At 36.7% G+C, this 25,406-nt stretch overlaps 4 protein-coding genes across 6 annotated transcripts; 2 read left to right on the forward strand and 2 right to left on the reverse strand.

The window, feature by feature from the left end:
- Positions 1-186: 186 nt before the first annotated feature.
- Positions 187-5,970, forward strand: LOC145595691 (uncharacterized). Of its 2 annotated transcripts, none has more exons than XM_081652108.1 (7): positions 187-369; positions 486-590; positions 895-1,027; positions 1,147-1,250; positions 4,243-4,414; positions 4,515-4,655; positions 4,740-5,970. In XM_081652108.1, exons 2-7 carry the CDS (start codon positions 541-543, stop codon positions 5,673-5,675), a joined length of 1,536 nt encoding a protein of 511 aa, XP_081508234.1. In that variant the 5' UTR covers positions 187-369; positions 486-540; the 3' UTR covers positions 5,676-5,970. The 2 variants fall into 2 exon arrangements, with proteins under 2 accessions (XP_081508234.1, XP_081508233.1); XM_081652107.1 differs by having other exon boundaries at positions 187-365.
- A 550-nt stretch (positions 5,971-6,520) lies between these two features.
- Positions 6,521-13,478, forward strand: LOC145595693 (uncharacterized). 2 transcript variants are annotated; one of them, XM_081652109.1, is made up of 9 exons: positions 6,521-6,896; positions 7,066-7,153; positions 7,988-8,073; positions 9,237-9,315; positions 9,446-9,505; positions 10,977-11,098; positions 11,189-11,260; positions 11,400-11,555; positions 13,025-13,478. In XM_081652109.1, exons 1-8 carry the CDS (start codon positions 6,568-6,570, stop codon positions 11,500-11,502), a joined length of 939 nt encoding a protein of 312 aa, XP_081508235.1. In that variant the 5' UTR covers positions 6,521-6,567; the 3' UTR covers positions 11,503-11,555; positions 13,025-13,478. The 2 variants fall into 2 exon arrangements, with proteins under 2 accessions (XP_081508235.1, XP_081508236.1); XM_081652110.1 differs by having other exon boundaries at positions 13,030-13,478.
- A 620-nt stretch (positions 13,479-14,098) lies between these two features.
- On the reverse strand, positions 14,099-17,412 carry LOC145595694 (septin and tuftelin-interacting protein 1 homolog 1-like). The gene has a single exon (XM_081652112.1). It carries the CDS (start codon positions 17,149-17,151, stop codon positions 14,545-14,547), a length of 2,607 nt encoding a protein of 868 aa, XP_081508238.1. The 5' UTR covers positions 17,152-17,412; the 3' UTR covers positions 14,099-14,544.
- A 1,121-nt stretch (positions 17,413-18,533) lies between these two features.
- Positions 18,534-25,071, reverse strand: LOC145595695 (tRNA (cytosine(38)-C(5))-methyltransferase 2-like). The gene is made up of 10 exons (XM_081652113.1): positions 24,936-25,071; positions 24,739-24,849; positions 22,653-22,746; positions 22,467-22,585; positions 22,251-22,373; positions 21,077-21,428; positions 20,878-20,972; positions 19,953-20,018; positions 19,811-19,875; positions 18,534-19,025 (listed from the first exon to the last, which is right to left on the reverse strand). The coding sequence occupies exons 1-10, from the start codon at positions 25,017-25,019 to the stop codon at positions 18,947-18,949; spliced, it is 1,188 nt and encodes a 395-aa protein (XP_081508239.1). The 5' UTR covers positions 25,020-25,071; the 3' UTR covers positions 18,534-18,946.
- Positions 25,072-25,406: the final 335 nt, after the last annotated feature.

Consider the following 25,406-nt stretch of genomic DNA (forward strand, 5'->3'; position numbering starts at 1 on the left):
ACACAAGAAATCATCATCATTAACCATTTTATTTATAGGGTGATCGGACCGTAAACGAATAGAACCTAGAGTCGATTGACCTCGAGACAGTAGGGTTGGCAGCATTATGCGGGCAGCTTCGCGGGGGGATACCTTGTTTGTAGTCTTTGTTACGACTTACGAGTACAGTCTATAGATTATAGTCCCACCATTCCAAGCTTATATGTGATCTTGTCATCATCTAAGCTTTCTTACTCTCAGATAGGATCCTTCATTCGTAAGCAATTTAAACTACTCCACAATCCCAATTAAAAATCTCATCCAACTTCGGATTTCACACGGTGTCTCGCTATTATTCCCTAAGTTTCAGCGCACAAAACAACATAGTTGGTCACTTTCTCTCTCCTCTTTTCATTTCTTACATCTTTTTGGATTCTGGGGTTCTTTTGTTTGTTCTGTTCATACTTGAATTATATTGAATTGGGCATCAATTTTTTGATTTATAGGTTAATTTTCATTGTGATTGGATTATTGGGTTGAGCTTGATTTGTTCATCTGATCATGTCGATGCTTGATTCTTTCTTCGCTAAGGGGTTTAAAGGCTCTAAATGGTAACATTTCTTCTAATTTTCTCTTGTGTTCATTTCTTGGTTCTTGATCTTAAATACCCAGATGAAGGAACTGCTGTTTTTGCTTAATTATTGTATTGATTAAGCCAATTTTTAGTTAGTGAAGTTGGGAAGATTGATTTTGTTTCATGAATTTGGACGACTTTTTGCTGAATTGTGGGGTGTTTATGTGGGTTTTAGGAATTCTATAAGAGCTTATGATTTGTGGGTTTCTTAATGCCATTAATTTGGAGAAATTTTCTTGCTGTGATGGGTTTCTTACAAATTTGGTCTAATTTTGTGGCAGTAAAACGTTACTGAAACTTTCGATTCCGAGAATTAAGTTGCTGAGGAATCGGAGGGAGCTTCATATTAAGCAAATGCGCAAGGATATTGCGAAGCTTCTTGAGACTGGTCAAGAAGCTACTGCTCGCATTCGGGTTAGTGTTGTTGGGCTGCATTTGTGATTTATATGTTGCTTAAAAGAACATTGTTTAGCTTCTCTTTATGTCAATTATAAACTGATAGAACATTCTTATTGTTTGATTGTGTATTTCAGGTAGAGCATATAGTAAGAGAAGAGAATATGATGGCAGCTCAAGAGATCATCGAATTGTTCTGTGAGCTAATTGCAGTCCGCCTTCCCATTATTGAGTCTCAAAGGTTTATTCTTACTCACCTTAGATCTGACTGTAAAAGAAAAAGAAAATTGTTATTGTTCACTATTACTGTGTAGTTATGATTGATGTGATCAAATTCAGTGAAGTAATTGAACTTTAAGATATGTAGTCCTTGCTGAAAGGTGCGCCTGACCAAATCCTTAGCCTTGAATGCTCATCATACGTGTTAACTTTTAGGCATTCCATCATCATTAACTATGAACTTCTTGATACCAATCATCTGTGGGCACTTCCCTGCCCCTCCTTCTCTCTATTCAAGTAGAAGTTGGGTTGTCATTTGACTCTGAACCATGTTGATAAAACAAGGGCACTAAGCTATTTGGCTATAACCAAGCCCCTTGTCTGCAAATTGTCCTAGAAATATTCTATGATTTAGTGCATTAGATGTAGTGAAAAATATTTTAATAAATTATATGTTGAGAGGAACCATGGGAATATAATTGTATTCAGTTTATGATTACTACTTGGTTTAGTAAATAATTTTTACTAGAACAAATAAGAGATATACTAGAAGATAAGAAATCTGCAACAGAACAAATGAACACCAAAAAGCAGACCAAGTCCTGTTCAGGATGCTGTTTTACAGGCCACAAACCTCGTAGTTGATTCCAAGTATTAGTTTTCAAGCCTCTCTGCTCCAAGGCTTCCTCCTAGATTTGATTCTCTCTTCATTGAATTTGGGAAATTTAAATAGTCAATTTACTAAGAGTCATCATATCTTCATTGCCATTTTTGACTTCAATGGAGAATCTTTGCTGCAGTTGGATGGTTTTATAGGGCCTTTTCAGGTTAAATCGAAGAGAGGTTCCAACTTCCAAGTTTAATTTTCTTTAGAAGATCATAGTTATTTAACATATATCTAAATTCATATCAGTAGGGGGGTTGGGGGAGGGGAATGGAGGATGTAATCAATCTGAAATAAGTTGCCTCTTGGTGTATCACCTCTCTGCACTCATCTTTTAAAAGCATTTAAATGACTTGTATTCAAAGAGAATTTCCAAGGAAATAAGTATAAGTGTATTGCCCTTGGATTGCTGAAGAGTTTTCACATGATCTTGAGGGAGGACATTACTCAAATAAAATGGTGAATGAATAACCTATTGGAAGGACATTTGTAACATATACGCCTATATATTTTTACACTGTTTTTTCTGTATTGCTCTTTTTTTTTTGCTTAACTTTATGACCTAGGAGTGACTTCCTCACAATTGTGGCTATCATCACACCTTTTTGTTCATTGTGGATCATTATGTATAGATGTTTATTAAAAAATTAGTTGGTTGAGGCTTGATATCTGCCTTCAGCTTAGGGTTGGAGGTATAAAGGTATGAGGAGCTTTTTTGGGGCGGGGATCTACTCTTCTAGTTACAACTTTTAGCCTTTTGGTGTGCTTATGAGGCTCTTCACACTTTCCTTTAAAAAAAAAATTAAATGGTGTATTCACATCTTCTTTATGCTAGAATGAACAGGGTTATATACAGTCAATACAGATATGAATAATTGTGTTCATAATGCTTATGACAGTTGAAAGCAATGTCCCTTTAGTATTAAACTAATCTGCTTGACAGATCCACGTCTTTGCAGGCCTTGAGCCAATTGCATCAGGTGCATGCATGATAACTGGGTTGTGGAAAATCTTGATAGTTGTCTTTGTCTAAATATCTAGACCAGACTTTAGTATCTTTCTGGCAAACATAATTTCCTTTCTGTAATTTAATTTTTCAGGGAAGCCTACCAACTAAATTTTTTAACTCAAATGATCTTTTAGATTCCTCCATTCTAATTTACATGCCAAGATCTTCTTTCATCTGCACGTGAATGGCAGAGCAATTTCTGCTCTATTGTTTTTGTGGCCTTGACGTTGTTACTATTCTGTTGTGCCCTTGTGGATATTGTTTCATTGTACATATAGCTCTGTGTGCTATAGGAGTAGTTTCTTTTGCATGTGGATGGAAGAGCAATTTCTGCTGTGCTGTTTTTGTGCCTCAACACTGATTTTGTGCCATAGGAGTAGTTGTTATATTTTTTTAAGGACTTCAAACTCATGCTCTAGTGTTCCTATTCATAAATTGGTGAAAACTCCAATGGCACAATCTAATCGGGTATCTGAGCAACTTAACTTCTGAAAATGCTTCCTTTTCTTGACTTGTCTGATCCATCTGCCAATACTAAATATCAGTGCTGTAACTAATCCTTATTTTTAACCAGGCACCAGCCCAACCTTGATGTTCCTTGCTAAACAAACAAGTAGGCTCTCTTAAAATCATTTTTAATAGGCGGGTGGGTGATAGTGGCGTAAATTACTTAGAAATTGCTTATTGTTTCTGCTTAATATTTTCTAGATACTCCATCTGCCAATAATCAATATCAGTGCTGTAACTAATCCTTATATTTAACCAGGCACCAGCCCAACCTTGATGTTCCTTGCTAAACAAACAAGTAGGAATCTCTTAAAATCATTTTTAATAGGCGGGTGGGTGATAATGGCGTAAATTACTTAGAAATTGCTTATTGTTTTTGCTTAATATTTTCTAGATACTCCATGGGCTTTCATAAATAGCCTTGTTTCTAGTCTAGCATGATTTGGGGTAAGGCTTGGTACACCAGACTTCCATTTACCCACTCCAATGACGTGTCCCATGCTAGGCTCTCATTACTGTTGTGGTAGATGTTAAAGTGGTTCTCTGGATTCTGAATTTGTTAAGGTTTTTTTTTTTTTTCCGTGGCGCCATGCAGCCGTCAGTATCTGTCCCTATGGCCCTGACAGGCTGACATCCTTCATTCTAGACTTTGCAAGCATAGCTGTTGATGCATTCATCTCCGTTATTATCCTGTATGTTCCATTAGAATCATAACATGAGATTATGTTTCTTGAGTATAATACTTGTATTCTTGTGCTTTTGTTTTGTTAGCATTCTTAAATTTTATAAGCCATCTGGTTTTGGTTGTTGATACCTATTAATATTTTTTTTCAGGGAATGTCCACTAGACTTGAAAGAGGCCATATCTAGTATTTGTTTTGCTGCACCGAGATGTGCAGACTTGCCGGAGTTGCTGCAAGTTCAGATGTCATTTGCAGCCAAATATGGGAAAGAATTCGTTGCAGCTGCTACAGAGCTTATGCCGGATTGTGGTGTTAATCGGCAGGTCTTATTTTTTTTGTTGTTGTTGTGGTTTATATGAATGAGGACTTTCTAGTTGCTACACATGTACAAGAATCTTAACAGCTTTTTTAATCACGGTGCAGTTGGTAGAGCTATTGTCTGTCCGTGCTCCATCTGCGGAAAAGAAATTGAAGTTGCTGAAAGAAATTGCCGAAGAGCATGAATTAGAATGGGATCCATCTCCTTCAGAGTCTGAACTTTTCAAGTCCCATGAAGATTTACTGGTGAGTATTATACTCTGCAGACTTTTGAAATACTCATATTCTTTTGTGCTATTTGATTATGATAGATGCTTTTGTTCTCTGCAGAATGGACCGAGACAGTTTGTCAGTGGCTCCAAAGTTCCACTTCCAAAAGAAAAACAGGATGAAGTTTCGCAATCTACTTCAGTTCAAGAAAGTGCTGCTGAGCCTTCTGGATCTGAAGAAAGTTTTGACGAATTAGAGTTTCCTGAAGTTCCCAAGGGATCACTGAGGCCAAATGCCGATGCAGAAGTACTTGCTCCTCCTCCGCAAAGTGAGATACATTCTTTCCCGTTGCAACAGTCTAACATTGATCCCGAAGACACTTTATGGTCTGCCAAGCATGAACCCCCCAAGTCTTCAGCCACTCCTGGGGAGACTAAACAGTTTTTGCCCTTCATTTCACCCCCATCCTCTTTGCCATCAGCATCACTTCCTGTTAAAGAAAGCAGTCCACCCCCACCACCTTCAATGGCTTCAAAAGCCAAAATTGATGATTACTTAAATTTTCATGATGTATTAGCAGCAGCCAATGCTGCTGCTGATTCTGCTGAACGTGCTGCAGCAGCCGCTCGCTCAGCTGCTAGTCTTGCAGAGGCCAGAATTTCTGAATTTTCCAAGAGTAAGAGTGGCATCCAGTCCTCTGATAGTGATGTTGAGAATCCATTTCATGCTAGTAACGATAATCTGTCAGCTGCAACTGAAAAACTACAACTGGATGACAGAAATGCTTCAGGTGATGATGTTTCCAATCCTTGGGTCTCTGGTGAACACTTTGGAAATGACCAGAATGCAAATGGTTTAAAACATGCTACTAGTGATGAAGCTAGTCTGGAGTCTGATTCCTATCCACCTGGAGAGCATGCTTTCAAACAAGAGGCCCCATACCCTCATCAGCCTCAGAGAATACCATCAATGGATGACGATCCAGAATTCACATATCCTAACCTGTTCTCTTCACATAGTTCTGGAGACAATTCTCAATCAAGGCATGGATCTTAAATAGAGGTGATGAAAATTACAATGTTATGAGTGGCGACTACCTCTGGCATCTTAAGCCTGTTTAATTTTTTCGTCTCCTCACACTGCCCTCATTTTTTTTAATTACTCAGTTGTAAAGTTACGTGTGCTATCCGTAATGACTTATGGCTTTCATTAATGTGATAGAATTCTGTTGCTTCTGATATGGCACGTTGAAGAGAAGTTTCTGTTACAGTTTTATAATCATGTACAGTGTCTGTATGCTATTTTTCTGTGGATTGATTTTGATATTAAGGAAATGTTCCAATTTTATGAAGTCAAGGGTGGATTGTAACATCATAGCAAGGATTTAGAAAGCACCAGGATATGCAGAGGTCTTTTTCAAATTGAACATTTGAACTTTAAAAATAGAGGAGATGGTAGAGGTGTACTTCGTGTACAAACTACAAAGGATGTATACCATCTACAAATTATCCAATGACAATACAGAATTGGTAAAATAGACCTTTGGGGTGCATGGTGGAAGATGAACTAAATATGTGATCTTCTAAGAATTTTGCTATAGTGCTAAGACAAACTACCAATAATGCAATCTTTGTACAATGCTAAATAAAACTAGCGAACATACTTTATGCAATATTTTAGAAAGTTGGTCTACATATTTCAATCATTTTTCATTTACCACTATTCAAAACATTAACACATATATAATTTTCTTGTTGATCGAGTAATTAGTTACTATGTACTTCGTTTATTATACTTGTGGAATACAACGATTGCATTAGATATTTCGGCCAAATATAGCCGGCGCCGCACATCAAACCAATTACATCAAACCAATTGTCATACAAACTTAAACAACACCTTGTTCAATACACCATGTCGCAAACTCGCAACAAAACTTGAGCAAAATATGCAAACATTAGGCTGTTCTTGTTATCTCCCCCATACTTTCCCACCTTCATCTTGCTCTAAAAATGGCGGCACTCCCAATCTTCCATGGAAGAAGACCTCCTCTCTTATCCTCTGTAATCCAATTACCAATTTCACCGCCATTAAAGCTTCTTCTTCAGCTTCAGTCGACAGCTTAGATGAAGATGACGGTGAAAGAGGAGAGAGAAAGGCTGAAGCTTCTGCAAAAGCGTCTGGAACAAGCGCTAGAAGAAGAAGGCTCGTCAAATTGCGTGAAGAGAAGCACAGAAGAGAACATGACCGACTCCATAATTACCCTTCTTGGGCTAAGTAATTTTCTACTTTTCTCTAAACTCCTATGTTCTTTTGTTTGCTAATTTTCGTTACGAAGTTTATATGTTATAAATTGAATAGTATAATGTGACATTGAAACAACTCGGGGCATTGCCCGGGCCACATACTGGTTGAAATTGTAATGGGGTTATTTGATGATGAGCAGGGTTTTGGAAGATGCGTGTAAGAATGATGTAGAGCTTAGAGCAGTTCTTGGGGATAGTATTGGTAATCCTGAACTCATGCGCAAAAGGGTACTCTTCTTTTTCTCTGATTCTAGCCCTTTTGTATTACTCCGTGCTTGCTACTAGCATTCGAGCTCGTGTGATGAACAATTTAATTGTAATGTTTTAAATTGATTTTGGTGTTTCATTTTTTTCTAATTTGATAATTGACGGTTAAAATTCTGTATAGGGTGAAAGTAACACTACTTTTGTATAGGGACATGTCAAATTCTGTATTATGAGAGTTTAGGACAATGTGATAAACTAATTTTGGGTGGAGGGAGTTGATGTTTATCACATCTATGTTGGGTTGGAGTAAATATAAATGATAATTAAATATATGGGAAGAGTATTAATATGAAATTGTTGCTTTAAACAGTTTGTATTAATGTGAGGATACATGTTTTGATCTTTAATGCTTTATCCTCGACAAATGAAGTTTAATGTGTTTATGTTATTGGATTTTTTGTCCATAAGTTTGTTGCCTTTTGTGTAAGGAAATAACCCTAAATTGTAGAACAAATATCAGTTCCCTTCAATAAGAAACTTGTGGAATGCTTCCTTAACTTACAGAATTGGACCTATGTCTCAATTGTTGATGATCAAGGAGTAAGTCCCTTGGCATTAGTTAAAGCTGCTAACTGCTGGTCTGCTTGTTTTCCAATTTAAATGGAACACTTTAGTAATGTACATCACAAAGACTTGTAGAACCAAAACATGTTACTTGGTTGTCTTTCAAATTTTTAAATAAGTATGGATATTTGGGATGTCTTGGACAACTTTATTTTGGTATTATTAGGTTAGTCTTTGCTAATATCTTGTTTTGGTCAAGGAAAGTCTAATGTATTGTAAATTGTTAAAAAGGTTGAGGAAAGAGTAAGGAAGAAGGGGCGAGATATCAAAAAATCCAAGACAGGCTCTGTCCTTGCCTTCAAAGTTAGCTTTAGAGAGTAAGTTAAAAGCTTTGTTCCAGAATTATCTCCATGCTTGTGTCTTTTGCTGTACTTAATTTATACTTCGTAGATAAATAATACTTTGTTCATCCTTTGCTTTACACTTTTTTCTTTTTTGAGATGTCCCAAAACTTTTTTCCTCCCGAAAAGAATGTATAATTGCTACATGTAGGGGAGACATACATTTTAAGTAGGAGGGAGATAGAGAGAATAATATAAAACTTCTAAGTTAGGGAAATGTAACAATTAATAGATAACGGAGGAAGTAGTTAACTTTGATTGGAACTCGTGTTAATGAGGGCAATTTTGGAAACTTATGATTAGTTATTATAACACTTGCTAATTGTGCTCATATTGATGTCTTTCTTAAGAAGATAGTTTTTTTTACTGGGGGTAAAAACCAGTAAAAATATTAGATGGGGAAGTAATTTGAAAAGGTTTTCTTTGACTCAAGCTTGAACTTGTGACACAAATATAGATGATTTTTTCTTTAAAAATAAAAGAGATACTGCTTGACACCTTCATACAACTACGTGTAGGAGACCCTCATAAAATAGTGCTGTCCTTCTAAATAAGCAACATGGGGTAGAGGGCAGCTCTACCCAACTTATATCAAGTAAAGTAAAAGAGATACGGCTTGAAACTTATATCAAGTAACTACCAAGATGCTTCCACATTCCTATAGAGGGTAAAAGGACTTCGTTACACCCTAACTAAAGAATCATCCTTGTTTATAGATTCTATTGAAGAAGAACCAACTAGCATCTGTAACTTACTTTGATTGGCTTTTGTACAAGGCTTTTAGCTCATTAGCTGTCACACAGTTTTGACTTTTGAACCTTTGATATGATCTATTGTCTTATTGAAGATACTCTGTAGTCAATGGGAACTTGTAGCTTTTTTTAGTTTTTTACACATGTATAGTGTTATAAAGTATGTTATACTTTCATTTGCAAGCATTTGAATAGTAGGCATTGTATACCTGATATCTGTATTACGACTATTTCTTTTATATACTGAGTACAGTTAAGGGATTTAGATGTTAATATTAATGTAATTTTAGCTCATCTCATGTTTATTTCTATGATAATAATTTTGGCTTTGTATGTCTGTTGTTGTTTTCCTTTATCACTTTTCTTACTGTCCCTGAACCTTGGCAGCTTCAATCCTCTAGACTCGTACATCTGGGTGGAACTATTTGGATCACCTTCCGATCGAGATGTCGATCTGTTTGGAAGTGTAAGTGATATTTTTTGTCACTAAATTACTGGACCTTAGCATTTGGCTGTGTGAATCCATCTTCTCCCAGATGCTTCTCACATGCACTATTTTTGCTATCTAAAACTCATTAATGTTGTCAATATCTTAGGTTATTCAAGCTTGGTATGTAATGGGACGCTTAGGGGCTTTTAATTCCTCGAATTTACAGGTAATTCCCTTTCAATTTTTCCTTCTTTTGGAGAGGTGTGAGTGTGAGGTTTCTGAAATCTCATATTGTGTGTATATTCATCTGGTTTGGTGTTGATAGTTATAATCAGATTTTTTAATTATGCGACCTTCATTCCTTGTGTATTACTTCGAGATAGAATTTACGTTATCAGACTTTAGGATTACATGTACAAATTAATTGTGACTTGAAAGATAAGGCAATATTGGTTAATCTGGCCTTTGAAAGTGGATGTGTTTTTCTTAAAATTGTTCTATTACTTTTTCTACAAAAAATCAGAGAAGCAGCAAATTTTGATGTTTTTCCACAATGATGAGTTGGTAATTGTGGTTAGATTGGTTACTATTTGCAGTAGTTAACTTCAAGGATCTTTCCTCCAATTTGTGCATGCAAAATGAAGATGAGAAGGTAAAAGAAATGCTCATTGTTGGAGCTTTCTTCACAAAAAGACAGCTACTTGAATTGATTAAACATGCATTTTAGGATATCTGAAATAGTTGGCTGGATATGTACTTTATAAGTGGTCTATCACTCTGTCTTGACACTCCCTTTTTTTTTCTTTTTTTTTTGTTTTTTTGTTTTGGGCATTTTAGTAATTTCTCAAGCATGCATACTGACTTCACAAGCACGTATATTGAAAACAAGTATGCTAATTGCTTGGGCTTTACTCATCCGACCTGCATTGTATAGTTAACCATGGGAGAAGAGATTATAGAATGATTTGTTAAGTTTGGCACTGACTAAAAACCTGAGAGATTGTGAATTGTGATGGTTTAGTTTTCACCATCTGTTTTCAATCTCTTAATTTATGATACACTTTCAACTGTACAAAATTTAAATTGTGTGTGCTGAAGCTGCAAGCTTCCTCCTAAAATCCTGGTTTTGCTGCTGAGCATGTTGTTCATTGCTACTTTGAAGCCAAGATGCTCTAAGCACAGTTTTTTTTTTTTTTTTCTTCTTCTTCTATGACACATCAATCCTACGTCTTATCATACATCTGTTTGAGTGAACTTAAGTATTGACCCAGAAGTAGAAAGGTGAAGCTAACCCTGGTTGACAAAACCATTGTTTAAGAGTGATACAAGTATATGACAAACTTGTTAAGGGAGGTAGTTTGTTTTCTCTGGATGTAAGATTACTCTTGGAATATGAAGAGTGGTAAACTGGTAATTAATCTTTTACTTCTTGAAAAACATTCATGCTTGTCTTAGTATGAAAGGATGTAGAAAAGGTTAATTTTTTGTCCCTTTTACTTTCATCATTATCCTCCCCTCCTGTTTGACTATCTAGACTCGAGGGGAAGGAACCAATCAAAGCATGAAAGCTTCTCATTCATCAGCTATCACGTTTATAGTGAATTATTATCTTTTCAATGATCTCAAAGCATTAAATTTGCTGTATTAAGATTCACTGATGAGGTTGTATTAATTGAAAATCTTTTGTGCTCTTCTAGTTGGCGGGTACCTCAATGGAGTATGACCCCCTGTATGATGCTGACAAAGCTCTTAAAGTGATGCCTTCTTCATTCCATGATATTAGTGATGTTGAATTTCAGGATAACTGGGGCCGATTTTGGTACGAGTTGTAGGCTCTCTTGGCGTACTTCTACCTAAATATCTGAAATAGCTTATAATGCTAATTATCTTCAATTTGTGATTTTAACAGGGTAGACCTTGGAACAGCTGATGCTTTTGCCATCGATGTTCTGCTGAATTGCTTAACGGTGTTAAGTTCAGAGTAAGATTTCTACCTAAGCTTTTAGCAAATTTGTGACTTAAAGTCTTAAACCATCATAGATTCTAATGATTTTGTCATATAAAGTTTTGACATCATTATTTCATTATTTCCGTATTGAGCAATGTTTCATCTGGTGCAGGTATCTTGGTATCCAGCAGGTAGTTTTTGGTGGTCGTAAAATGGGTGATTGGGAAGAGGGGATGACTAATTCAGAGTTTGGCTACAAGTACTTTAAAATATGAAGTGGATTTAGTTTTCCAGAGTCTACAGCGACAAGGGTAATAATTATGCAGAGGTAAAGAGATTTACTGCTTCCAGCCTTCCACTCCCCTGTAATGTCTGATAGAAAGGGAACTTTTTAAATTTTGGTGTGGTGCAAATGAATAAGCTTGGGCTAAAATTGCAATAAAAATTGGGATTTTTTGACATTTGCCACCACCTAAAATGCCTCGCTTCAGATTTGCTACCCATTAAATTTTTTTTTTTATTTTTACTTTGCTACCACCCTAAACAGAGTTTGTTAGAAATTACTGCCCCATACCTTACACCGTTACAATTTCCGTCAGAGGGGTCGAACCACCGTCCAGCCACCCCACCCCACTCCCTTTCCCCCACCCACGAAGCTAACCCCCCTCCCTTTCCCCCACCACAAACCCAACCCCACCTCCCTTTCCCCCCCACCCACCGAAGCCAACCCCCACCGAATTCAGCCCCCCTCCCCGTTCCCTCCACCGGAATCGACCCCCTCCCCTTCTCCTACACTTTTCGGCCACCCCTAACCCTAAACCACCACCCAAAAACCACCATGAGCGAAACCCTAAAACCCGTTAAGAGTGGTTTCGGGCTGGTGGTTTAGGGTTAGGAGTGTCGGTTTTTGGGTGGGGGAGGGGCCGACGGGGGCTGATTTCGGTGGGGGTTGGCTTCGTGGGTGGTGGGGTCGGCTTCGTGGGTGAGGGAAAGGGAGGGGGGGTTGGCTTCGTGGGTGGGGAAAAGGGAGGGGGGTGAGGTCGCCGGTCGTCGGCCGCCGGCAGGGGGGAGGGGTGGCAGACTGGCAGCGAGGTTGGGTTTTTTTCTTTTATTTTTTTTTAATTTTTAATAACTTAACGGATTCCGTCAAGTGGTAGTGATTTCTAACAAACTCTAATTTAGGTGGTAGCAAAGTAAAAAAAAATAAAAATTAATACGGTAGCAAATCTGAAGCGAGGCGTTTTTTTTTTTTTTTTTTTTTTTTTTTTCTCTAAAGTGAGGCGTTTTAGGTGGTAGCAAATGTCAAAAAATCCTAAATATTGTTTAAAACTTAATTACATGTTGAAAAAAACAAGAGTGGCATGTAAGATAAAACCAATGCTATCAAGTATCAACATCATATATTAACAAATAAGATAAGAGTTAGGTTCGCATTTGAATTTTGTTTGGATAATTTTCATTAAGCCCTCGTTTATTGTGCTAATTGGACTACATATATCTATCCATCTCAAATCCAACTTCTGTAATCTGGCGGTAACATTGCTATTCTGGTATAGGCCTTTTCAACTATACACTGCTTGCATATAACTTGAATAATTTTGGTACTCGAGATTGCTTATGCCTAGATGCTTGTTATGAAAAATCAAGCTCTAGGACTAGACTCTAGAGTACTTGTGGCACTTTGCTGTCAGTATTTTGTGCTAATCAGCTTTGTCTTTGGCACTAGATATTTTCCCCAATCTTATTAAAACTATCCCCAGCTTCCTTACTACTTTCCTAGTGGCGTTTTCTGTGCAGAGCAGATAAGAAGGCAGTAAAAATCCTCAATATCAGGAACACCACATCACATCCTGGACTAAGATCTCATCATCTTCATCATAAAGGTGTGATCAGAGCCTTGTTTTGATTGGCAATCATTCACCTACAAACAACAGCTTTTATCATAGAGTGCTAAATCCAGAAGGCGCTGCATTGCTTGAGTTGACAAGACTGTCTTGCTTTGGAAGCTGCTGCCAGTCAAATCTTCATTGTATGGACATAGAAGCAAATGTACTCAAGCTGTAGATGTGTTTGTCAAAGACAGTTGAACCCATCCTCAGGTCCTCAAGCTTTGCTCAAGACAATTTGATACTAGTTTCTTGTCGCAATTTTTTTTTTTTTTTTTTTTTTTTTTTTTTGAACACAAATGTTGGTATAATATATTAATATCTTCTCCCATTAAATAATTCGATGCGCCTCCCTGTACTTTACCCTGTCTGCAGATGAATTTGTAACTAAATTTGATGCTAGGTCAGCTTGCATTAAATGCATAGTTAAAATATCCAAATTTTCTCTATCTGTTTGGACACCTAACACAATATATCAAAATAGCTTCTGAATTCTGAAACCTTATCACCTCTTTCATCAGATTCGGAAATGTAAAAGCAAATAAAATGGGGAAATTTAGAGCATTCAATTGCAGATGATACGACTGCATCAAACAAGACAACCAAACTTAGTGATTGCTAAGTTCTATTCCCCCAGATGACCAAACCAATTTATGAACTATTGTGATTTTTGCTGCAATCCTTCGCTACATCTTATATACTCGTAAAAGACTAAAACTCTTATATTGTTCATAAGCTGAGTCAGTTTGCTATTAAAAACTCAATTTCGAAACCAATTCATCCACTTCTTTTAAATTGAGAGCTTTGCTTCCTGGCTGACCAATACCAAAGACCTACAATACAGAGTAATATGTACATAACGCGCAACCATTAACAGTAATGTGCTACATAAATCTGGGATACATAATCATACACAAGGAACATAGGCAGAAAGAAGAACTCCATTGCGCATATGGAGCATACAGAAATCAAAGGCAGTCTCAGATATTGTTCGGGTTGTTTCTTGAAAAAGACAATATGGAACAAGCTACGCATGAAATGGTCACACAGCTGAGTATGACCTTATGAAAGCTGTTAAATAGTATTTTTAAATAATCAAATTGACCAGCATGTGATGATTTAAACTTCTAAAATTGCCCCTAACTGTCATACAGTTATGGAGCTGGAACCCAGGATGAAACATCAGTTTGTTTCTACTGAGCTAATACTATGGCAAAAAAATCTAATCTAATATTTGAATGTGAACATCAACCATCCTCTGCACAAAACAAATGAAGTCAATAATAAAGGCTCGAAAGGAGTGGTAAAAGCTGTGATATTTCTACTGTAAGAATATGCTCCAACTGGGGAATCACAAAGTATTTGTCAAGCACCAGTATCTTATACACCTAACAAAAAAGGGTAGGTGGCGCAACAGCCTACCAGCAAAACTCAGCGCCGTCCTGAACCAGAAACATTCTGCATCTGTCGAAGTTGATCAAGAGTAACCAAAGACCATTCACCCTGGACTTGAGCGTAGATTTTCTGATGCAAGGAATCCACAGTAATGCTTACACTACCAAAGCTATATACTTGGTGATGGTTGTGTAATCTCCCAGGTTTAGGCTTGAAGAGCAAGCCTAGCTGCTGAGCATAGGCCTCAATAACTTCTTTCAAGGTCTTAGGCACATCATCTGTTTGCTGAGCGGCTTTCATCTGAGCCTCAAATTGTCTTTGTTCTTGCACCCTCATATAGCTAATGTTCTCCTTCACACCAGGTTGAACCATCTCCAAACCTTCAGCAGCCTGGTTCATTAACTCCAGGCCTTGGTTTAGCTGCTTCCGGATCCGTTCATTGGCCAAAAGTTCATTAGGAAAAAGATCTTTCCATCCACTGTACCATTTCAAAACCTCTTCAAAGTTTGGGCTTGTACAAAGCCAGTGGTACAGAACTTGCTTCCATTTGTTGAAGAAGTGCATCTCTAGTAAGCAAACCATATGATGAATGGGAACTGCAGAAGCCCAAGTCATGACCCAGTAAAACTGATCAAGTTTCTGATTAGCAGGATTGACTTGAAATTCCTTCATCACATCTATCAACTTGGGAAGGATGGACCGGGAAATTAGTTGTTCCCAACTTGAAGCATCAAATACCGTCTTCCAAGGTGATAAAATAGTATAGGCTGACATATCACTAGGATGCCATTTATGAAGTACTGTTCCTAATTTTATACGAATAGCTTGATAGAGAGACTCCAACTTCTGTCCAAGTAATGGAAGCCAGGGGTGCACCCACACATGGATCGGTATTGTTTCCCTACAAGGTTCCCAAGAATTCACAGCTTCAGATAACTTAGGCATCACAACCATATCAAGCAGAGACTGTAGCACAGAACGCGGAAGCAATTTCTCCCATAATTCCAGAAATCGGAGCATAGGCTCTGGATCTCTAGCCTGCCAAGTGTTTATTCCCGCTATTCGAACTGCCGGAAACACTACTTCAGCCACCAACTGTGCATATGGGGTTGATGCATCCTCAAAAATATCATAATCCTCATCTCCCTGCAACAAACCTTTCCACAGAGCTACAACATCCATGCCGTGGGATGGGTTCTGAAGTGGATCCCATCCTTGAAATACTCTAATTAACAGAGGAAGAGCAAGTGAGCAAGCAATGCAAGACAAATTACCGAGTTTATATTCTTCTGGAAACCTCCTCTGGAGGTCTCCAAAGGATTTTGCAAGGGACTCTAAAGTCAACCTCCCCAATGTGTTCTCCTCCTCAATACTATCTAGGACCTGCAATACCTCCGTCATTGAGTCAATCTGCTTCTTCTGCCGTGCAGCATCTATCTGGTGCAGTTCCTTCTCCTTCTGCAATGCAACAGCAGTTTCTCTCTCATTCCTCAAATCCCTGTCCATCTTCTGGATATTAAGCTCTGCCAAGTCTACTATCAATCTGATATTGTGCTGCAGCTCTGGCATGGGAATATCACTTTCCCTATCTTTCTCCTCAGCATTCAGATTTTCCAAATTTGTTAAAACCCGAACCTGGGGTCCCCTCATATCCACCACCTTCTGAAGTACCAACTCTGGTCCTTGTGCCTCCTCCTTCATAGCCAACAACTCATCCGCAGTGAGAATATTCTCTTTCTTCTTAACACGAGCTCGAGCTTGTTTCTTCCAGAGTTTGTCCTCCCTCTTCAAAGACACTTGCTTTTCCTCTAATTCAGGAGGTGGAGGTACATTATCCAAATTCGGCAAGTTCTTGCTCTCCTTGTAGTCATCATACCCCATCCCCATACCCTTCGGCCTCAACTTTGCCTCAATAGGAGCAACAATACCTTGCGCATTCTTCCCCAACCCACCACCTTTATACCCCATCTTTTCTAGCAACTTCAGTCCAATTCCTTTCGTGTGCTTCTCAAACACCCCCACATTCCCCTCCAACCCATCCGAACCTCTCTTTGCCCCCGCCTTAGCCTTACTCCCCTTACTAACCCCAACCAATTTCGACTTCTCACGCCGCTTTTCTGCCCCTTCCTTAATCTTCTTCCCAAAACCAGTTGGCAAGAAAGACTCCTCATCGTCCTCTACTCTCTCATCATCAACTTTCCTACCTCCCAACCCTTTCTCCCCTCGATTACTCGAACCGGCCCCAAACCCCAACCCAACTCCCACATTCCCCCCAGCACCCAACCCGAGCCCGGGTTTAAACCCATCTACACCCTCCTCCTCTTCATCAGGATTCTCAACACCCTCCTTCTCATTAAGCTCTACCTCCTCACTAGGGGCAACAACCCCAGTAGAAATAAAATTTACGGGTTTCGAATAATCGGCTTTCTTAATAATTCCCCCTTTCTTCCTCTTTTTCTTCCCAGAAAACGAATCATCATCTTCTTCAGAAGAACTACCCTCAAATATACCATATAGTGATTGATCCTTGGATTGAACTGATTTTTCTTTGCGTTTTTTATAAAAAAATTCACCCCCAATATACTGTCCCCCCTCAAAATCATTATCCATCCCAAATTTCTCCATCTCTTGATAATCATCCATTTTAATTCAAATTTAACAATCTCAAAGAACGATTACAATAAAACTAAAAACCCTAAAAATTAAACCTTTAATTTGCTAATTGGGAAAAAGGGTAGAAGAGGGTACCTTTTTCTGGCGTTCACAATCTGTTTCTTACGCTGCTTAAACTAGCTTGGAGGAGAGAGAAAATCGACAATGGAGAAGAAAAGAGAGGGAGAATGGTGGTAATTTCAATTGAGTGATTTGGTGATTTTGAAAGAGTATTTTTTCGTAAAAAAAAAAAAAAAAAAAAAAGGAGTTTGTGAAAAAATTTACGAGTAGTTGATGATAATTTCGTCAGCTGTGACCCTGTGAGTCGGTTTGTAAGACTTCGTTATGGACTTGATGGTACTCCCTCTCAAAAAAATTGTGTGTGCGACTGGCGATATTATGGGGTCGTTTGTTAAATAATAAAAGTCTATAAATATAACTAAAGTAATTACCGCTGATGTCATTACTTTTCACATGTCAACTTCTTATTAAAAAAATTTCCCTCCAAAACTAATAATGACATCATTAGTTTTTTTTCAATATAAATCAAAATTTGAAAATGCTAAATTTATTATATATTTTTCTAATAGATTTTATATTTGAATTGACTAATTATGCAAATTCCATTAGAGAAATAAAGGAAGGTCGGGTTCTTATAAACATTATTTTTTTTCTCCTGCTCCGTATTTTTTATACAAATTATATGAATTGGGGTGTCCATTTTTTATTAATTTATCAATTTATTAGATTTTTCTTAAATTATTTACACACAAATAAGAAAAAAAATATTGTTAAAATCGTATATTATTGTTAAAATCGTGCATCGCACGAGCCTAATCTAGTAATCTCTATATTAATGATTCAATAATCTCGATTTAAGTGAAAAATAATACACATGTTGCAATAGGTAATGAGAATTTTGTGCCTATTTTTTAATTTTTACCACTTGACCACCGTTGGTTCGCCCCTACACACAACTCCACTCCACTATAATCACTACCACTAGCCACCACGGCACCACCCTATAGAAATTGTCACCTTATACACCAACCAAACTTATCTTTTTTCTCATATGAATTCTCTATCACCTCCACTTGACGTCCTAAAATAGACCATTTATAAAAATAGTAGGGTTACAAATTTATTTATTTATTTTTATTTTTTTTAAAAAAAAAATAGGAATTACAAAAATCTTCTAATTTGTTTAAAACATAAATTTGTATTGTATTGTTGCTAATTCGTAATCATTCATTAGTTACATTAACCATTGAATGCATAATATACTAAGTAGAGTATAAACAAACAAATATAATCTGTACAAAATAAATTTGAAGGGCATCGGATATAAGTATTTCTAAATGAACACACAAGAATTAACAAAAGAACATAAATATTGTCTGCAGAGTATATCTTCAAATATACTTAAAACATACTTAGTGTTTAATTAATTCAATAATCATGAAACTATGCAAGTGTAAATAAAAGATCATGAAAATTATCTACAGCTACAAAATTGGATTACATGATTCACTTATACAAAGGGTTACATTGCCGTGGAGGCAGACTGATCCTATAGTATTTCAGGTACCCATCAAAATTATAAACCCCAACAGGTAATTCTAAGGTAATCTCATTCTTCTAGCTTGCTTCCTTCGGTATCATGGGATGATACCATACATGCAATTCGATCTCAGATTGAGTGCCAGTAGAATTATATGCATCTCCCACCGAGGCTGAGTAATGCAGGTAGTTCAGATTACTGATATGGTGCTACCATAGTTGATCATCAAGATGAATCAGCAAACAAGTATTTGATCAGGGGAGCAACTACTGCTATGCTCAAACTGTTACCAAGCATCGCATAACTGTAGAGAGTCATAGCACACAAGTATTAAAAAGTTGAAGAAAACAGTAGGTTACAAAATGAAAGATACATAGGTATAGAAATTGACATACATTAAAGGTGTATTGTGTATATGACACTACTAGTAGAGTATTCCCTCCACCGTTGTACGAATACTCCAAGTACCTCTTACAAAGTTGCAATATGCTGCTGATGGAGCATACTTTAAGGATGTAGGGAGTGGCTTAGCAAGGCAAAACCACTAATCCGTTTCATAATAATATCTCAATAACCTTAATTGTATTTTCTACTGCTTACCTTCGATAAATTGCTCTTTACCTATGATAATTGCATACAACTTCCATAACTAGTACTGTACAATTTGCCACACCTTATTCAATCAGACAGACAGCAAAGTAGTAGCTATCCATTAACAGCTAGTAAATTGTTAACCACTAATAGAGCAGTGAACCAAGCCTATCCAACTTGATACTCAATAGTCAGGTTATTTATGTTACAACATGAGAAAATTGTCCACATTATATTCCATACACATCAAAAATCACAAAAATTTACACAATAATGCATTTTCTTTCATATATGGGTACTTCCACAATGAAAATTTTTAAGAAAAATTACTAACAAGTAATGTCAAAGTGCAAAGTGTTATTATTAGGGCAATGAGATTCTTTTCTAAAAGACAGAGGAGCAAGATATAGAACAAGGTCCATCCCAGTATCCTATGCTCACTTCAAAAGCATACGTTAACAAATAAATGAATAAAGATATATACGTAGTGTAACATACCGTTGCCTGAGGCTTACATGCTCGGGAAAGGAAAACTCCTTCGGAAAAGAATGCAGGTTGGCAACCTAATGACACCACAAGATACCACCTTTTACTCCATAACAACAAGAAAAATAAACAAGAGATGTGATGGGAAACAAACCTCTCTCGGGGTGAAATATCTAAGGCCCTGGCTCTCTAATGAAGATTCTTTACCCTTCACCTTTGGCTGCATAAAGTGCAAATATAACATACTCAATAGCATATTTTGCAAAGCCAAACCATCTAAACAAATTCATTTGCCAATAGCCACTTTGGAACTGTCATTACATCCAAAATAGTTTGATCCAAGCAAAATGCTAAGACTGTAACCAAACCATAGAGGGTTCATCATTTATTTTTCCTTTTTAAAAAAAAAATACAATTGTGTTCTAGACTTATAAGGTTTGATTGAGGAAGCACATGGACACATTTTCCTTCATAAGAATCACTTATCAAGTGAGAAGTACTTCTTAGGTACCAAAAATAAATACAGTTGCTTGGTGTTGCAGGTGAAATCAGTTCTGATCGAAAAAAGATAGATGCACTTATAAAAAAGTAATCAGATAACGCTTAGCAACAATTAAATACGGTGTACAAGAGTAAAAACACGATGCGAGACCCATCATCTATTACAGGAGCCTCAAATTATGTAGTTCAAAATTACACAAGAGCTAAAGACTTAGTCTCATTTAATTATAGTATATAATTTATTCAACTGAATAAATATTTATTTTTACATAATACAAATGCATGACTACGTTCTGAAATTTTAAAGGGAAGCTTCACATCATCAACCTGCAAATCAAATTAAATCTAGATTGACTTGACCCCGTCATCCTTTGAACCATAACCCTGATAAACTTTAGATAGCCATAACAAAGCGGCCATAGCTACTAATAGCACAACAGATGTTATTTTGCTTGTTTCAAGTTAAAATTTTTTATACACCAATGCACCATATGTATATGATGTATAGCAAAATAAATTCCAAATAAACAGGGCATGAAAATAGCAAGTCTGAAAGTGTAAAACAGCAGAAGACATACTTGGATTGTTGCCAAAAGGGAGCCAGTACCCTTGACATAACGATAATAGCTCTTCGTAAAACAACAGCATCGCTTTGAATCCGGATATACAATATCTATTATTTTGTAAGGAATGCACCAAGGTGGTAAATATGCAGAATGTATCTGGAACACAGATAAAAGCTATTGCAGTCATTAAAAGATCAGGAATTCAGGATACCCATAGCACTTCCCCACCTTTCTATCAAGCTCAGAGGAACAGAATACTGATCCATTGAGTTGCCATCAGCCCCAACCTTTATGTCCAGCCTTTGAGCAGATTTACATAAATTGGGAGAACAATTTACATCATCTGAACATCCTGATTCTGTTGTATCTTGTTTACTGTAATTGTCAAATTCAAGAAACATATGTACAGGCTCACAAGACATGAGCATACAATCCTGAATCTCGGGTATTTGCTCAGGTGCATTGGTTGTCAACTCATCATCAGTTCCAAACAATGCGCTTGGTGTGTAAAGCAGTTTATTATTAAAACTTGGATATTGAAAACATGAAGGATTCCTTTTCGCCTACAATTGACAAACCATGACGATCATGAATTAATTCCAAAATTAAAAAAAAAAAAAAATAAAAATAAAAATATCATCAAACCCCCCAGCCCACAAACAAACAGAAACCACAAAAATTCCATCTTTAAGCATAAATTGACAATATTCGCTGCTCCTCAGTCCCTATAACATTTGTCCATCCAAGCTTTCATGGTTCATTATCAACAACGCTTGAACACTATTTGGAACATGCAAAGAAGATACAGGGGATAAGACTATGAGGAACATATTCAGAAAGAATTGCACCAGTCTACATATAATTCAATTTTCAAACTTGGCAAATTGCTTTGAATAATTCAGACCAACTATAAAGCCCAAATGTATCTATAAAATCTCCTTACTAAATGTGTTACCAGAAAAAAGTTACTAGCGGGCAGTTTATCACTGAAGATCCTGTGTGCCACTACACCCACGCGCATTACTTAAATTAAAAACGTTAAGTTGACTCTTTATTCTCATTGATTATACAAATTTGCAGCATTACTGACGACAATCAGACAGCAGGGTCACCACAAAATTTCAGCTGTGAAGGACAGGATCATATGGCCAACTAACCAAGTAGTTAAAACTTTTAATTAATTGCATATATAAATACACACTCCACAACATTCACACCTTAGGACCCAAGATCATGCAGAAGCCAAGCCATTCTGAAATTAACCAAGCCATATTCAACAGAAAAAAAAGAGTGTGGATGCACACATGAAAATGTGTGTGTGTGTGTGTGTTCACGCAGATTTTAGGATGAAAAGGAGCAAGGAGAGGAAAGACAGTAGAAATTACCAGACAAAAGTAGCGTGGCCTGGAATATGGCACTCCAAATTGCAACGGGCTTAAAATGAACTCCTGAGTAAGATAACCTGTTTTTGCCAATACTTCAATCATCTTGTTATGAGTATCAGATTTCTGCAACAAAAAAGGTTTAAGAATTGAATAAAAAAATTGTTATAACAAACCACTAAATGAGTAAATGCCTATATTCAATCCTATGAAGCATACCTCAAACCCCACGACATTTTCTACGAAGAGCATGAGTGGAGCACTGGACAGCTGAGGTATAAGCTCAAGAATGTTTAGGAAGGAAAATGCCCGAGCATCACTTGAGTCCTTTTGGAGGCCTACACATAGATTATTTAGTCAAAAGCCAGGCAAAATATGCTATTATTCAAATATTAGACCATCCACCTTGTCTCGTATAAGGTTGACATGGCGGGGAAAGGAGCCAAGCATGTGCTTGATATTTATCAAGATCAGCTGCAGTCAAGCTTTGAATGTTACCCTGTAAGCAAAAAGAAGCACTTCAATACCAACCAGCAATTGTATCCAAAAGTTCATATTTTTGAAGCTCGGAGAACTTAATAATTAAAACTATAAAATAATATATGGAAGAGTTTCTGAAGCACAGAAAAGACAGTTGGTTAGAAAGATAATGTTGAGAAGAGCATTGCAGCATGTAGTAAGGAGTCAGAATCTTGTAACACCTGATTTATTAGGAGACACAGTAAAACAAACGATGGTTCCTATGTTGTTGGATCTTATTTTCTGAGTACCCCATCTCTTAAAAAGCAGTTAACAATATACCATCGGGTTATAACTGATATTTCTGACAAATTCAGTTCTTTAAATTCATTAATTTCTAGACTTTCAGCTAACCTATTCTATTGTTTATTAGTTTATCATGAGTAAGACAAATGGTCAATGTTGGTTCTTATAAACTTTATCAATCCAATACTATCTACTTATGTTTCTTCTGGTTGAAAAAAATAAGGCAATCAATTTATCAGTTGATAATTCTGATTATAAACTCTTTGTTGTAGATGACCTGGTGTCATGATCGCATAAAATTAAAATGAATAAGCCATGTAATTTGTGTTAACATTGATTAAAAAAAACCCAAATCCACCTAATACGGCTAACCTTCAAAGGACAGGGAAGATCAAACTCAGCTCTCAAACAAGCAAGCAAATTCAGCCTAAATCAAGTGGGCAAGGTGCCAGTAACCACTGCTGGATAATTGTGTAATTACAGCAAGAGTGCTTCAAAGGAAAATCAAGAAGTCTACCCAACATGATAAGAAGCCTTAGTGGCATAAATGAAGCGCCTTCACGGCTTCACCATTGTATAACAAATACTTTTACATAATGTCCAATTTTACAATTAATAATAAAGACTATATATGGCCAGAAGAAACATCTTTTGAATAGCTAATTTTATAAAGATATATGCAATTGAACACTGGCAAATTCAAGCTTGAAGAAAAATGAGACCTAGGGAATTCCTAAATGTCTCAAAACAAGAACTGCTCTTTCTTTATGTATAGGTGAGATCACTGAGATGTGAGCTCAACCCAGGTTTTTGGGAAGGATTAATCTATCATTGAGAGTGGACCCAATTTAAAAGGGTGTGGCAAAGGATTAATATAAATCTCTGGCATTCAAAATATGTTCCTACATTGACTGCATACTATATACCTTAAGGACGTGTTTGGATTAGGGGTAATGCAATAAGAGGGTAATGGAGTCAAATTAAAGAGAATAATACTCCGTAATGAGTTTAGGTTGTGGTATAAGAGATGATATATACAATGCAGGAATAGGGGGAGGAGAGGAAGGTAATGTACTACCCCCAAATGAGGGTATATTTTCCCCTTCTTCGTTTATAAACAATCACTGCCTTATATCATCTACAACCATATTCGCCCACCCTTCATTCTCCTAAATTTTTCCTTAAATTACTCGCTAAATACATAAGCCCCAAATCCCCAATCTAAGCATGCCCTAAGAGTAGACTTAAAATCCTCTCTTAAAAATGATTACATCAGCCCTCCCATGTCCCTACCAAGTATCATCCCAACCCTCCGAACAAAGATGCTTTTCATCACTTCTCTATAGTATCTCATATTCTCTTGCAAGCCATTAGGATTAACTCTATATAATTTATACAACGAAATTGATCCAATTAGAAATCATTATTCAACCAAGTTCCACAATATCACCTAAGTACAATAATTTTATACATAGTCTTACTTCCTTCCTATGATATTTCAATCAAAACCTTTAAAAGTTTCAACATGTCCTAACCAAAACACTAACTACTACTCCCACCATCCAAAATTAACCGCCATAATTTGAACTCGTAATGTGACAACTAAATCCGGACCGAATCAGTACTTCATACAAAGTGTGTGCAATTTAAATAAAAGTTAGATCAGAAACCAGCCAATTAACTCAATTTAAAGACAGAACAAAATATGTATTAACTAAGGCAATACCTGAAAAGGGCGATGCCCAAAATTATGCTGGTAAACATCATTTGCAATATCATTAATTTCAAAAGCTTGAACAACTTCTGCGTTAACCCCAGATTTCATGAGCGAATATCTCTATATTTCAAAGCAAAATCTGTCAGTAAAAGGGAAGAGAGAGCAGGTTATACAGAGAATATAAGAGAAGAGAGAAAGAAAGAAACCATGCCGCCGATGCCACTGTAGAATTCAAGGACTTTGAGAGACTCATCTCCATTGATTTGCCTGCTAAAACCCTCTTTCTCCATTGATGGACCAACAAGCTTACGAGTTACACAGAGCAACGCCTGTTTTTTTTGTCAAGTACGGAGTATGAATAAATACAAGTAGATACTCTCTCCGGTATCCGCCCCGTTTTACATGTCCCGTACGAGTATTTCTTTTTAGAGTGTCTCATCTGGTTTAGTTCACCTTATTTTTACTTATTTTACTACCTTCATTACATATTATTTGCAACGATTTGAAATAAAGTAGAGAGTAAAAATGTCTAATAGTAGCAAATAATATGTAAGGGAGGTACTAGAAAAAATAAGTTCCTATCAGATTATCGTTTTATGTGCAGTTTTTTATCGCAAAATATCTTTAATTTCTTAATGGAAAAAAAATACTCCCCTCTGTGTTTTAATGTGCTATAG

The sequence above is a fragment of the Chenopodium album genome, chromosome 19 (assembly GCF_948465745.1).
Source record: "Chenopodium album chromosome 19, dcCheAlbu1.1, whole genome shotgun sequence".
Taxonomy (NCBI): Eukaryota; Viridiplantae; Streptophyta; class Magnoliopsida; order Caryophyllales; family Amaranthaceae; genus Chenopodium; species Chenopodium album.